We start from the raw sequence: 15,063 nt of genomic DNA, 5'->3' as shown, positions 1-15,063 counted from the left end.
AGTCACCATTTAAACAATACATTCTTTATCAAGTTTAATGTAATAAAACTGCTATTTTTAATTTTGGTATTTATGTTTGGATGGTACGTCTCAAGATCATGTTTTTTATGTTGGTCAAATCACACGTTTGAATGTGTCCTTGCTTGTTATTGTTGCCCTCTATTTTGAAAGCCTACTAATCGTACTTCCAGTGCACTCTAATGACAGTAGTCAGCTGTCAATTAAATCTCTTCTCTGTGGTTGAGCCCATGATTCTGGACAAAATATGCATACTTAGTAAGTTGTTCAATATACACTCAGGATGAAGCAAAGAATACACCTTGGAACTCTTCCCTGGTGTGGTCAACGAGCGTTTTCTCTGTTAGGTAGCACTTTTAAAGCCAGTGGGAAGCATCAATCAATACGGTGTCCAGGTGGGACAGGGTCTGCCTAATAGCCCAGACTTTGAGGTTCTACTTCATCAATCAGCCTTTACACTGCCTTCTCAGAAGCAAATAATACACTTTCAAAATCTGCTCATTTCTGGTCAGCGAGAGGTCTGTTTGTGTTAACTGACCCTTTTACAGCTTATGGCTAGGATTAATTTTTGCAATGTATTAAGTGAGGCAGGCTGGGCTTTAACAGTCCTGTTGGAAAGTAGATTATTAGCAGTGGTAAATATGCATCTACCACTGGCAATAAGGCCACTAAAACAGTCTAGGGCTCAGAATAGTTCTAGCTTGGCTGCAAGCAGGTAGGCTTAACTTCAAAGACAGGTATGTAAATCATTTAAAAACACAAATTCAGTAAATAATTAAGACACAACACGCAATAAAAAATCCAACACCAATTTATAAAAATAGGAAATATTTTATCTTTAAAATGATACCAAAATGAAAACAAATCCAGTGTAGGGAACCGGAGATATGAATTCTTAAAGATTTAGTTCTATATAGCACATAGAAACCTATAGCCCAAATTGGGACATATGGTCGTGCTAGACCAGGACAAAGTCAAAGTTTCAGGCTGACCGCGATGGAGGCCAGCACGGCTACCGCTCGTGGTAGGCCTCGGTCAAAGTTTTTACTTTCGGACTTTTTTGGATCTTTTTCTGCTGGGGCACCTCGAAGCTCTCCACCAGTCCGGATACGGTGAGGGTTCACTGGCTGGCCGTGCGACGAGCTCCCAGTCAAGTCAAAACTATGGAAGTCAGACCTCCAGAGCTTTCCAGTGGGACAACCCAGGGATCCAGGCCGGCTCGCGGTAGAAGGTAAACGGCTTGACTCGCAGTAGTAGCCAATCATGTCTGTTACCTTTGGACTTAGAAATCTTTACAGAGCTTTTTCTCCCGGGGTCCCTTGATGCTCTTCACCAGGCCAGATTTGGTGAGGGTTCACCGTCTTGGAAGTCGGACCTCCAGAGCTTTTCAGCAAGATGAACCTAGAGGTCAGGCCGGCTCGCAGTTAAGGGTCACCGACTTGGCTGGCCAGGTCGAGTCGGTCTAGCCATGAAGCTTTTTTCAAAAGTTGCCCCCAAATCCTTCAAACTTTTGGAACTTCTTCCTGAACTGCCTCTGAGGGTCCAAGGGGATAGAAAACGTTTTCCATGGGCATGGAAGCTCCAGGATGCTCCTTGAAAGTTTCTGACTTCAGTTCTTACAATCCACATGCACAAAACCCTTACAAATCCACTGGATGCACTCCAGGCTTGGGACTCTTGATGGTGATGATCCAGGCAAGCTCTGTTAACCTGTAGCTTGTAAGAAGTCCACTCTTTGGTACTTTTGAAGCAAAATTGGTCCTTAGGGTGGGAGTTCCAAATTGTGCAGCAGGTGAAGTCAGTCAGTGTGCAGGGCCTGATTGGTGCAAATCAAACTTCCAGCATGGACCCTTCTTCTTCCTTTGTTTCAAGCAGCAGATCTGAGAGGCTATGCCCCTCACCAATACTTTTTATGTGTCCGTTCAATCAGAAAGGCACTCCTGTCTAATGAGGTGCAGGGCAACACCCAAGACCATGTCCATTTCCTTTTAAGTATGGCACAATGGGCTCCTAGAAAGCATTATACTTCCAAAATTCAACATGGCTGAAATCCCAGCAGAGAGGCAAATAAGCTAAACTAACCTCCAGGGTGGCTCATCTCCATAGTCCCCCTCCCATTGGCAGCTGCACATTCCTTGCTTAAGCCTGCCAACTGGCTGGCTTCACAGGGGATGAGTGTAGATGAACCTGGCTTTTTCCAGCCAGTCTCTTCTTCTTCCTTTGTAGGTCATGGTTTCTGACCCCTACCCCTTGCTGTGGTATTCCTGTGGAGCAGAACCATCTTCTCCCAGGATTGCTCCTCACCCCGGCTGCCACTTGTCACTTCATCAAAGCAGCCTGGCTAATCCACTTAACTCTTATCAACCAGAGCAAACCACCAGTTGGCTGACTTTTGGATTACAGCCAAGACATTCTTATAACTTCTTTTCAGTACATTTTAGGATAAATTCAACATTAGCATATTTTTGGATGTATCAATACCATTCTCCTAAGTCCATGAATGACACATTTTCTGCAATCCCTAGCATTAGTTAATAATTAATAACCTATTACCATGTTAACCTATGTGGTTGGGGATCTGCAATGGAGAAATTGAACTCGGCAATTTCTCCAACACTAGGGCTTATAAAACATCTTTAATAAGGACTCTGCCTATATCTACAGGGTGCCCCACCCCTGGAAAAAATTGGGGAGGCTTTAGGAGTTCTGAATAAGTACACATATTGTAGATCCTCACTACACAGTGCTTGTAGCACAAAGGTTGATATTGGGAAGCACTTTACTACAATGAGGGTAGTTAAAGTCCAATTTCTCTACCCCCAGGGCATATAAAACCTCTTTTATAAGGGTCCTCCTTATAGGTACCTGACCCTCCACCCACAGACACCTAGGGGATACCCTAGGTGTCCCTAATATACCAAAATATTGTAGTTTGGCAATTCTTAAGTGCTCCAAACACCAAAGTTTAGTTTGGGCGCAATTTACATTTTAAAAGTAGTCCTGCAACACAGGGCTGATTTTATATTGAAATCAGGCTTCAGCAGTGCACACATGCAAGTGCAGAAAGGGCTGCTGGCCTCTAAACTGCCATGTCCTGTTTTATACTAGGGACTTAAAGGTAGTTTCAATTCCCCTACCCTTATTGAGACGGTCATGCCAAACATAGGGATACCCTAGCCCATAGTGTACCCTAGTGTACACTATCGACTTTTGACTGTATTCTAAGAGCGTTTTCAGCCTAGTGCTGGCCCTGGGCCTGGTTAGGCAGAGCCCAGAGATAGTCAGAGTCAGTTACCACCCATGCCAGTCAGCAAAAAAAGGAGGTGCCCAGGGCTCAGGATGACCCTGTAACAAGTGCAAACTCTGTGATTCCTCATTCTATCTGTACACCACTTCACTGTCCCCTCTGCCTTGCCCATTTGAGTTGTTAACACTTTCTACTGTGCAAAAGTCTGAAAAGTGGGTGCAGACCTGATATCTGTAAAGGCTGCTGAATCAGCTTCTTGTCTGCTGGTACTTGATGGACGGCTCTTTAACCGCATCGCTGCTGCGGTGATTTTTGCGCTGTGCGGCTGTTTTCCGTTTTCCGCGTTACATGACGAGCTCAGCTCGTCATCAGCACACGCCACCCGTGGCTGATGACGAGCTGAGCTCGTCATCAGCAGCGAAGGGGCTAAAAAGGCTGAGTCCTCATCTTATGGTCCACCTCATGGAAGGGTTCCTAGTGCCGTAAGGGCTCATCTCAAAATGGCTATTGCCTCATCTTCGGATCAGCTTAGTGGAATGACTGCTGGACCTGAAGAGCTGATCTCACTAACAGCTGCAGCCTCATCTTCAAATCAAGTCACATAATCAGCCACTTCTGAGTTTTAACAAAGATCCCTTGGCTTCCTTGGGCAAAGTTCTAGGCCCCACAGAGTAAAGTAATGCAGGCAAAAAATCCAGACCTGAACTTTGTTTGTTAAGTACTCGATCTTTGCCTGGCAGTCAGCACCTGTCGTTTTTGTTGCTGCTTGTGGTATGTTTGGGTTGACGTTTCTGAATATACCATGCTAGTATGTAGAGTACATTAGGTTTATTTTAAGTTTTTGCATTAAAGTATGTTGAGAATGACTGATCAATATGAGAAATGCAGCATTTCTGGGCACATCAGTTTATGAAAGGCCAGTCAGGCAGGAACAGAGAAAGTGGTATACCTGGAAATCCTGTTTTTCATATTATATTATTCAGGTCTGAATATTGCCTTTCTATAACCTTTCAAAAATCTAGATATTTCTATCTCATGTAGAAATCAAAAGATCACTACTGTTTATTATCTATCTTTCTCCGGTATGGATTTTCGATTGTATAGTTCTTCTCAGAAAGGCCAATGATTTATTTACTGTTATGAGCTATGTTAAGTGTGGCTCTCGCAATTAGCTTAGATAACTGAATTCAAAATCATTTCACTGCTATGGACTAGCAACTATTGGAATCAGAACTTACTACCCACTGTTGCTAAGTCAAAAGAATATCAGGGTGCTCTGCGTGGGCTCTCTGACAGCCTGTCAGAACAGTGCTGGAGAGTAGCTTCTGGAGGGTATGGAAAGCACAGAGGGCCAGATGTACGACCCTATTTTGGATGCGCAAACTGGTTTGCGACCCATTTGTGCATGCAAAAATCATGTGGGCTATGTACAAACCCTATTTTGGGACTTGCAAAATAGTGTTTACGACTCGCTATTAGGATGGTGCGTTCCCTTCCTAATTGCGACCCCACATGCCATGTAAGTATGTTTTGCGACCGCACTCGCAGTTTACCACCCTTTTTGAAGAGGGTGGTATAGCAATCGAAAATATTTTTAGGGGCAGGCAGTGGTCCCAAGGACTACTACATGCCCTTAAAAAATTAAACAAAAACGTTTCTTTTTTAAAAAAAATGCATCCCATTTTGCTTTAAGGAAAACGGGCTGCATTTATTTAAAAAACTGCTTTATTTAAAAGCAGTCCCAAGCCCAGCAGGCCACCATCCCTGGTAGGACCAGCCATTCCCAATGGGGTCACAATTGCGAGTACCTCATGAATAATGATGAGGCATGCAATTTGCGAATCCATTGGAAATCGCAAACAGTGTCTCAGACACTGTTGCACATGGCAGTTTGTGACTCACAAATTGCGAGTCGCAAATTGTCATGATCATACATCTGGCCCAGAGAGTGGTAGGAGTGGGTGACAGGAGAGCAGGTATTTTGTTTTTTACATCTGGGACAGAGAGGAGAGGCAATGTTTTGCATGGCTGCCCCATTATCTGTCTGGTCATGTACTAGTACTTGGAAGTGGGGGCAGTCGATTTTGGGTGCCATACAAAACGAAAAATTGTAGAAGGGTAAAAAGTAAATTACGGGGATGTTTTTCACTTTGGCGTGCTGAGTGACACCATAAACAACTCAGGATTTGCTCTCATTGGGCCAGATGCATCAAGCATCCATTTTGCGATTCCTTATTAGCGAAAAATAAGGAATCGCTAATAAGGAATAGCAAAATGGAATGCATCATGCAATCACACAAAAAATAGCGATTCCTTAATTGCAACTCGCAAATTGCGAGTCGCAATTAATGAATACCTCCCCATTCATTCCTATGGGCCTAGAGGCCCATAGGAATGAATGGGAAGACAATCTCAATTTGCGAATCGCAATTAGCGATTCGCAAATTGAGATTGCGAGTTCAAGGGTGCAGGGGTGTCCAAAGGACACCCTGTTACACCCCTGAATGTGATCTGTGCACATATGTTGCGCACACACATGCCCTTAGGGCATGTGTGTGCGCAACATGAAACTTTGAAAAATGCACAAAAGTGCATTTTTCAAAGTTTTTGCAAATTACCATGAAGTTGTACTTCGTGGTAATTTGCGTGCCCTATTAGCGAATTCGCTATTTTTGTTACTTTCATGCATTGCATTTAAGGAATCTCAATTTGAGATTCCTTAAATGCAAACAATCGCAATTTAGCGAATTCTCTAATTGCGATTTTTGCATTTGGGATGATGCATCCCAAATGCAAAAATTGCACTTGCAAAGGGCCAGATTCTCAGAATCTGGTCCTTTTGCGAGCGCATTTCGCTTGATGCATCTGGCCCATTGTCTATTTGATGTCACTCAGTTCTCCTCAGTATTTCCAATATAGGTCAGTCATGCCCAACAAACTTTAATGCGAAAAGTAAATATGTACTTAATGTACTGTACAGAATAGCATGGTGCGTTAAGGAACTTTATCAACACCACAATACTACACGCTCCGGCAAGCACAACAGGTGCTGTTATCTATCACTAATTCTATTTGTGCACTCTGCTTAGATCATAGAAGGTGTTTTTGAGTGACAGCTTATTGAGCATCACCTTGCAGTTGTTAGGTGTCACGTGGTTGTTCATTTGCTAAGAGGATAGGAAAACTGTGTAATCCTTAAACATTTTTATTCTACACAGAGGATAGAGCACAACTGTAAACCAAGTCAGATGAGTAGTTTCATTGCAATATTGTTTTGAGGCGGATTGCTCTCTTTGATAAGCTGAGTAATTGCTAGTGAAGAGGCAGCTTGCTGTCGGTATTGACTTTGGGGTAGTTTTGCCCGTATGACACGTGTTTGTCATTCTTCAAGCAGGTTTTGGGCGACATGATCAGTAAGAGGATATCCATTTTGGTTAGGCTAAAAATTCACACAAAGGTGGTCCTTGTAGAGGCCCCTGTAAAGTTGCCCCAGTCCTAAATGCTTTAAATGAAGTAAGAACCTTGATATAAATGTGTTCAAAATCATTCCACAATGGTTTACAGATTCCGACCAGCTTCAAAGATTTTCTAGAGGTGGTTGTCATTCCTTCTCCAGTTACAGAGGATCTGTTCTCCATATGTTACGTGCAATCGTTTTGCTTGTTATTGGCTGACTTCATCTTGTTATTTGATGTAACCCACATTTAAGAAAACAATGGCATTAAGGTATAGTTGTGGAGAGTACCCTGTAACACGCATTGGGGTTTTATGGTGAATCTGGCATCTATCAGGCCACCTATTATACCTTCATTGAAGATATGAGTTATTTGTATCCTGTCGTGATTAGGGATGTGCAATGTTTGTGGATCATGTCAAGTAACACAAGGGTCTGTAAATTTGACCAGGTAATGAAAGGCCTGGCCACATTTACAGCCTTTCAGTGTATTGCAGATGTAACCACAACAGCCCAAGACATTCCATCCCACAATGGATGATTGTGTGTGTGTAACCCAGGTTACAAATGGTACCAGTGTGGAAGGCCATGCAAAGAGCACTGGGGGCCCTAGTTGCCCAAGTAAGACTCTGCAGATCATTTCAAAGCACAAAAGTCTTCTTGGAAGTTGCACCATGCTAACTGATGTTATCATTATTGTTAGCAAGTGAGCATATGTGTGTTCGTCTGTTTTATTATTATTCTCTGTAGAACAACTTTTTTTTACTATTCAGTAACTAGGCCTTGCAGGTAGCCATTCAGCAGAGCCATCATTTTCTGTAATTCTAATGACTAACATTTAATATACAACTTGCAGAGCTAGGCAGCAGAGGTCAAATTCTTAGTTCTGGCACTGAGCTCTGTTGTAGGTGGGACAGACAAAGAGATCTTGCAGCGGCCAAACAGACACAGAGCGACAGCACGGGTCAGGTTGACACAAACTCTGGTGCAGGTGAGGGACAGAGCTAAGGTAGAGGTCGGAACCAGAACTCTGGCAGAATCAAAACACAGAGGTCATATAAAACAGCACTCTGGTGAAGGTCGTACACACAGAGAGCTCTGGCAGAGGGCAGACAGCCATTGATCTTTGGAACAGTTCAGAAACAGAGCTCTGTAAGAGGTCGCCCACAGAGCACAAATGGGAATTTGCATTAAGCATGGGTGGAAAATCCATTCCGCTCGCGGATTTTCGGTACATTTGCAATCCGCGAGATTCACGAATTTCCCGCAAAATCCGCGAGCGGAACGGATTGGGTCAAAAGTTCAAGCTGACTTTTTGTAACTATTTTAGAATGGCGTCGGTAAGCTGCCAGAGCCTCTAAAATAGTTACAAAAGTCAGCTTCAACAGGAAGCACTAATAGATAAAGTAAAGCAGGTGCTAGAGTTGAATCTCAAATTCAGTTACACAATCATTAATCACCCCAAACTTGGGGTGATTAATGACTGTGTAACTTAATTTGACCTTCAACTCAAGCACCTGCTATACTTTATCTATTAGTGCTTCCTGTTGAAGCTGGCTTATGGCTGAGGGCAGAAGGGCACAAAGTGGGACAGAGGGCATGAGTTAGGCAGAGGGCAGAAGGGCACAGAATCCAGTGGGGCAGAGGGCAAAAGGGCACAAACAAGAGTGGGGCAGAGGGCAGAAAGGCACAAAAACAAGTGGTACAGAGGGCAGAAGGGCATAAAAAACGAGAGGGTGGCAGGGATGAACCAGGCAAAAAAAAACGCGCACACGCAAAGCGCCCCGCGAATACGCAAAGTTCCCCACAAACACCCGCAAAAACCAGCGAACACGCAAAAATAAAAAATCCGCAAATTCGTGCAAATTTGCGAATTTTGCAGATTTTGAATTCCCAAATCCGCGAATTCGCGGATCACGAATTCGCAAAATTCGCCCATGTCAACAAAATGATTGCTGGCTCCCTTGGACTCTTTATGCTTTTGGTCTTTTGGCTAGCCACCTGTCCAACAGTCTTTCAGTTTAGGGGCGCACCCCATATTATGTACAAGCCATTGTCTCTAAATCTAGAAGTGCAAAATCAGTTTAACATTTACAAACTCAGGGCTTTGTATGGGGAAAGAAGTGTGGAGTTTAGAATATGTGCTGAAACTGAACTGCTGCCAGGCAGAATTTGTAGCAGCATCTTTGCCACCCTGATTTGAAGTCATCTATTCACATTGTTGCACCTTCCCTCCCTTTCAAGAAGACCCATAAATGACTGTCTAAAAATACTTTAGAGTTCTTGCCATGTATAAGAATCCTCTATAAGAGTTCACAATGATATATGTTTAGATTTGTATTTATATGAGAGAAGAAACATTTATTTTTCTTTATTTAGGGGTTAGCTGGACCAGAAGGTAACCCGGGACCCAAAGGTGTGAGGGTAAGTAATCTATTTTTAAAGATTATGCGCGGGACCCACAGATGGTAAATTTGTCTTTTGCTTTGGTGTCCTTTTTCCTGAATTGTTCACGACGCCAAAGTGACCCGAATCAATGCTTTACTTATCATTCTAGACTAATAAATACTTAGCACATGAGGCTATCTATAACGTTTCAAAAGTGTGGTTATGCAATGCTTTCTGGCTGTTGGCAGAATATAATAGTAATTGTTTTATTTGCATTAATATAACACTAGCTACCCATGATGGAGTATCAAGCGCTTTTCAGCAGGTAGCACACTACTCCAGAACCCAAACAGGATTCGTGGGTAATTAGTATAGCGAATCATTAAATTAATGTTAGCCGTGGACATGTGAGTCTGCTAGTTGCGTTGCACAGGATAGTGGTGGTACAGAAGAGGGAATGGTCTAGAAAATGTTTTTGGGAGATCATAGCAGTAGGAGGAAGTTTAGGAGGAGTAAAGGGTAGGTGAAGGGGGAATAGTCAGAGGGATGGGTTTAGAAAGGCATGTTTGGGAGATCTAAATAGTAAAAGAACCTTCTCTGTTCTTAAAAAATACTGTTGTATTGTGAAAAAAATTAGCAAAACACATTTGCACGTTGCTATTCTTGCACATGAACAAACAGGAAAAGAGCTTGGAAAAAACGAAAACTTTTGCTGCCTGCACCGTTATTTGCATAAGAGTAGCTGTCAAGGCAGAAAGCATATTTGGCATGGCTATTCTACTAACACTACTAGATAAACTGATGGAAGGAAATATCCCTGTCACAGAAAGAGATCAGCCAGTTTATAAATGCTGTAAGAACTAAAGTGTTCTAAGTAAAGCACATATTGCATTTAAATGCATTTCAGTCAAGTGTAGCTTCTCCTTGGCCTTCTCCCTTACAGTATAAATAATCACATCATCGTTCAGAACAGATGTAATCATATCTACTGATTCCTTTTGTGTGCCGGTTTTTTGCCTTGAAGTAAGCGCCACATTAATTACTGAAATGTGTGCTTCTTCTGTCTGCCATAATCACATTGTGCAGACTCTCATATTGTGTGGCCAGCTGCAGTTCATCGACCAGCACCGTCATCACCACTTGTGTATGGTGTCATTGTTTACAGTGTGCTTAATTCAGGCAGGCAGGCGTTTTAGGATCTCTGTCAGCAGAGAAGCAGCGGGATGAAGTGGCTTGCTGGAGATAACAGTGTTGGCTAGGCCCCATTTCCAAACAGTTTTTATTCCAAGTGCAGTACTTCAGGTGTGACACTAAAAGCTGGTGGACAGTGCATTTATTTATTATTTTCTCATATTGTGTTCCTTTTTATGCATAGTGACTATTACTTTGTCATGAGGAATGCCCCTGAACCCGGAGTGGGGTCATCTAAGGGTAGAAACATGTTGACCTACTTTGGGGTACATTTTCTGATAGCCCCTAGTCCTCTCTTCTTTTAATACTGTCCCAGGAGACCACAGAATAAAGGTTATTCTGCCTTCTATAGACAGTTTGACCTTAAACCCTTTCTTCATTTGCACTCTGCCCCTCACATACCCTCCCTTTTACCTCTTCATATGAGTTTCCTTTAAAAACACCTCAGATCCTCTTCAATTCTGAGTTGTAGCACACACAAATGACCTTCCAGCCTTAGTGTGAGGAATGATGAAGCATGTCACCTCTGGGTTAGTGAAGTTTCTTGTCCTAAAAGAGGTTCTTCCCTGCAAATTAGTTGGAACACTCTGACCGACACCCAGACTGCAACAAGGTTGTGGTCAGTCAGCCGTTACTTTTAGTTTCTCTAGATGTACTTTTTGTGAGATTCATACATAGGCAGGGAGTTGTACGTTCTCCAATTTAGGGCCTCTCCCACTAGATCCTTTTTGTGTTCTTGAACTAAACAGTTTCCCAACAGCATTGACTTAACACCTTGGCTGCTAAGGGGTTTTCCCGCTGGGTGCTTCAGATCATTTTTTCCCATTGTTCATGACAAGGTCAACTCGTCATAAGCACAGGGCAGGTAAAACCCATGACGAGTTGACCTTGTCATTAGCAGGGAAGTGGTTAAGAGTATAACACAAAATTGTATAGGGTGGCCAGATAGCTCCATGTAACAGGGACACCCCTTTCCATAACTAGACTCTGCTTTTACATATCATTGTTATAAGGTGTGTTGGTCCAATTGATTCCATTAAAATGAACCTAAATTAAAACTCAAAGAATTCACTGATATGTATGCAAAAGGAAAGTCCTGGAATGGAAAGTAGTGTTCCATTGACATGAAGCCAGCTGGTCATTCTACAACTGCACCCAGTGACTTATTTAAAGGGCAATTAGGCGTCACAGACTGAAGGGAGAACTTAATGAAAGACACAAAATAAATACAATACACAAATTAATGTCTACATTGGTTTCCTGAGTTCTTAGTGGGAACACTTGATGAAGTCCTCTGCTGCAGATATGATATAAAGGGAAGTGATAATTATTGTATCTGGATAGAGATGTTTTAAGTAAAGTAATCAATCGCACAGGGCCTCCATCTTCTGTGCGCCCTTTGGAAAGTGGACTCTCTCACTTATGTGTATGTCTGTATCTCCACCTTTAATGTATATTTCAATGTTTGGTTACATAGGACTTGAATTAGCAGAAAATTGGTAATACATTTCAACGTTGTACCAAACACGGCCACCAAAATATTTCTTGCCCAGAGCTCCAAAAATCTCTAAGATGACACTGTACCTGAATACAGTTCAAGACATGCCAGTGGTCTTACCAGTGCCTATTTTGTACAGATGGTTTCGTATAGTGTGCGCCAGCACTCATTTTTAGAAAACAAGTCTTAATTGTCATTGTCAGACTTTGGCCCAGCACTTTAGAAACAAAAGTAAGAAAGGGAGAAAGTAGGTGGCAGAGAACAATAGTGAGAACATTGAGAAAACAGGAATGAAAAGTAACCAGTAGAAGCGGGAAAAACACAGGATATGTGTTGGGTGGAAGAATGCTTCATGACATGGAATCATAACTAGGTAGACTTGGTACTCAACAGTCTCAGAAGTGCATGCACTTATGTTTTTACTTTTATTTTATTCTATTTATTGATTGATCTGTTTATTTATTCATTTTTATAAATAAAGCACTGCTTACTAGTCACATCCCGTTATAATCAGGTAGTTACTATAGGAGGATACAGTAAAGAGGCAAGCTAAGGAAACGTTTTTAAACAGGTGGAAATAGTCAACAGTGACAATGTATAATAGTCATAAAGGTAAGGAAACGTTCACCATACTATTCAATGGGGTATTTTCCTGAGGTACAGCTAGAAATGCGGATGTGTGTAGAAAAATAGAGAAAATGGTGGGTAGCCGATACAGCAGTGCCTTTTATTGTTATGAGAAATGTATATTGTATTAGGACTGCGAGAACTAGACAAGTTACACAGCATTAACAACCTAAACGTACAGCAACTTGACCTCATACATAGCTTTAATGGCCGTTTATCAATGATGACATTTATACCATTGTCATACAGCAATTTGTCATTGCCTCCCCATCCTTTTTTCAATATGTACTAATTAGCATCCTTTTCTGTCCTAGGGTTAGTCAACACATACCAAAACAATTTTATTTTCCTAATAGAGATTATTTACACATGATTATACAACAGATTTTTACTGCTTGATTATTTCTCCTCTTTAAAAACGTTTATATCATTGTTTAATCTTTTTGAATTTCTTTCTTAAAATCATCTAATAAACAGTCCCTAAAAACAATCTTCATTTTGTTCTACACATATTTTCTTTCTTGTAAATCTCACATTGAATCAATCTTGTACAAAGGATTTTGGGTCATCTCAACATGCAATGTTTGGTTTATTGATTACAGGTTTATTGCTTCTATATTGTAGGAAACAAAAATTCTCCATAAACTTCACTAAGATAAATATGATGTTCAGAAGAACCTTCAAGGAGACTGGTTGGTTTCTGGGAGATTACAAGCTCTTGGATATGAAGCATTATCACTAACATAGCATAACATGTATTTGTAAAGTACACGTTCACCCGTAGGCATCATGGCACTAAATAACAGATGTTTATTGTTACCCAACAGTACTCAATTTATTGACCTCAGAAGGATGAAAGGCTGAGGGGACCCGCAAGGATTAGAACCGGTGACCATGAAGTCAAACACAGGCCCCTGTAGTGGACGCATTAGTCCACTCAGCCACCAAATTCGGCATTATTCCACTAAGTCACTAGACCCGGCCTTCTACTATCAGTGTTTGACAATTAATGGTATACTAACTTGGATGCCTGTAGGGCAGAATAGGAAAAGGGTAACCTTGTCTGATAAGTTAACCTTTAACAAACTTACAGTTCTCACAAAGGCTGGGATAATATGTTATGTGATTTGTAGGTGATAAGAAAAGAATTCTGCAGCTGCATGTGCTCTTCTGACTTAGTGAAGTACTAATATCTAGCTCCCACCATAGCCAATGTTGCAAGAAGCACAGAATGTGTTTGACCAGGTACTAATGTGCCTTCCTATGTGCTCCCTTATGAACGTAACCAGCGGCTTGAATCTGATCTTTGACTGTATTGGCAAGCAGCGAACACTACAAAGAATAGAAAAGAGATGTTCATACATTTGTGTACCTATGTGTGCTTTTGCAGCTTAATTCTGAAGAATTTGAAGCATTTTAATGAGTCTTTTGATACTAGAAATCTGCAGGGTGTTTGGAATAACCAATTTCGGGCCCGAAAATGGCTCAGGTGATATTTCTTAATGAGATGTAGCATCCCAATAGATTATAAACAGCGTATTGCTTACAAATAATCTGAGACATATGATTTGCTAACCTGGCCCACACCATTAATACCTCCTCCGGGATAGACAGATTTAACAGTGGTTGAGGGTGTTGACACACCAGGTAACATTAGCATACTTACCTCACCCAGAATGGTTGTCTTTACCTCAAATAATGTGCCAGTTTCTTTGTGTTACTCAAAACAGAAGGAAAATCACCCAATAGAATATGCATTCTGTGCAAGTTCTTGAAGTTCTTTAAAATAAGAGGAATACTAGATTGGTCTGTAGTATTTACAATCACTAGAGCCTGATGAAACTTTAAAAAAGAAGTAGCAAAACTCATTTTGTTGCCCCATAAATAATGCCTTTGTGGTGTGAGCAGATAATAATATGGAGAAGTCATTCTATGTATCTCTGAATTATTGGCGGGAGGCAAGGTTCATGGGCATCATTTGTAAGATTTAAAGCTCTGGTAATGCTGAAAAAGTTTCCTGACCTACTTTACCACAATTACATACAATACTAGGGTTATATGGTTGTATTCCTATGCCATTGTACCAAGTACTCATCTATCAGTAACTTCACTCTTATCCATCATGATGTTTGGTCAGATCAGAGGTTTCTTCTCATTAACATGGTTTTGGAGCGCTTTACAACAGCTGTTTGTGAATAAACACATGGAAAACTCCTCTGGTTGTCAATCAAAAATCCTCCAACTGCAAACACACTGAAATTTATGAGCATAATACCTCAATAATATAAAAATGAGTCCCAAGTTCCCCAACCTTAGATTAAGTGACTACCAACTAATTACAAATGTACCTCTGAAGCAGTACTTTTATTAAATGAAAGGGGTAATAAAACAGAGAGAGAGGGAAGGGGCTATTTCTTGTTTAACATTCTGTTTTGGTCACAAAACTAACCGGACAGACCTCAATTGCAAGCCACATAAACAATCAATATGCTTGATGACTCCTTGGGAGAAGGCAGTGCATTCCAGTTTAGATTGATAACTGTGAACCACACGCAATGGACTATCAAGTACCTGCTGTATTTATCTTAACTATTGCAGTATTTCATTTCTAGTTTGCTATGTCATTGGCATAATCAAAAA

The 15,063-nt window shown here is 41.3% G+C and overlaps 1 protein-coding gene across 1 annotated transcript in view; it reads left to right on the top strand.

The window, feature by feature from the left end:
• The window catches only part of COL24A1 (collagen type XXIV alpha 1 chain), an 897,023-nt gene that overhangs the window by 366,338 nt on the left and 515,622 nt on the right, over window positions 1-15,063 (top strand). Inside the window, exon 10 of the mRNA XM_086954096.1 lies at window positions 9,099-9,143. Coding sequence (XP_086810222.1) covers window positions 9,099-9,143 — 45 coding nt within the window. The remainder of the gene's footprint in view (window positions 1-9,098; window positions 9,144-15,063) is intronic.

This window comes from Lissotriton vulgaris, chromosome 1_1 (assembly GCF_964263255.1).
Source record: "Lissotriton vulgaris chromosome 1_1, aLisVul1.2, whole genome shotgun sequence".
NCBI lineage: Eukaryota > Metazoa > Chordata > Amphibia > Caudata > Salamandridae > Lissotriton > Lissotriton vulgaris.
This window is presented reverse-complemented; position numbering and strand designations above follow the sequence as displayed.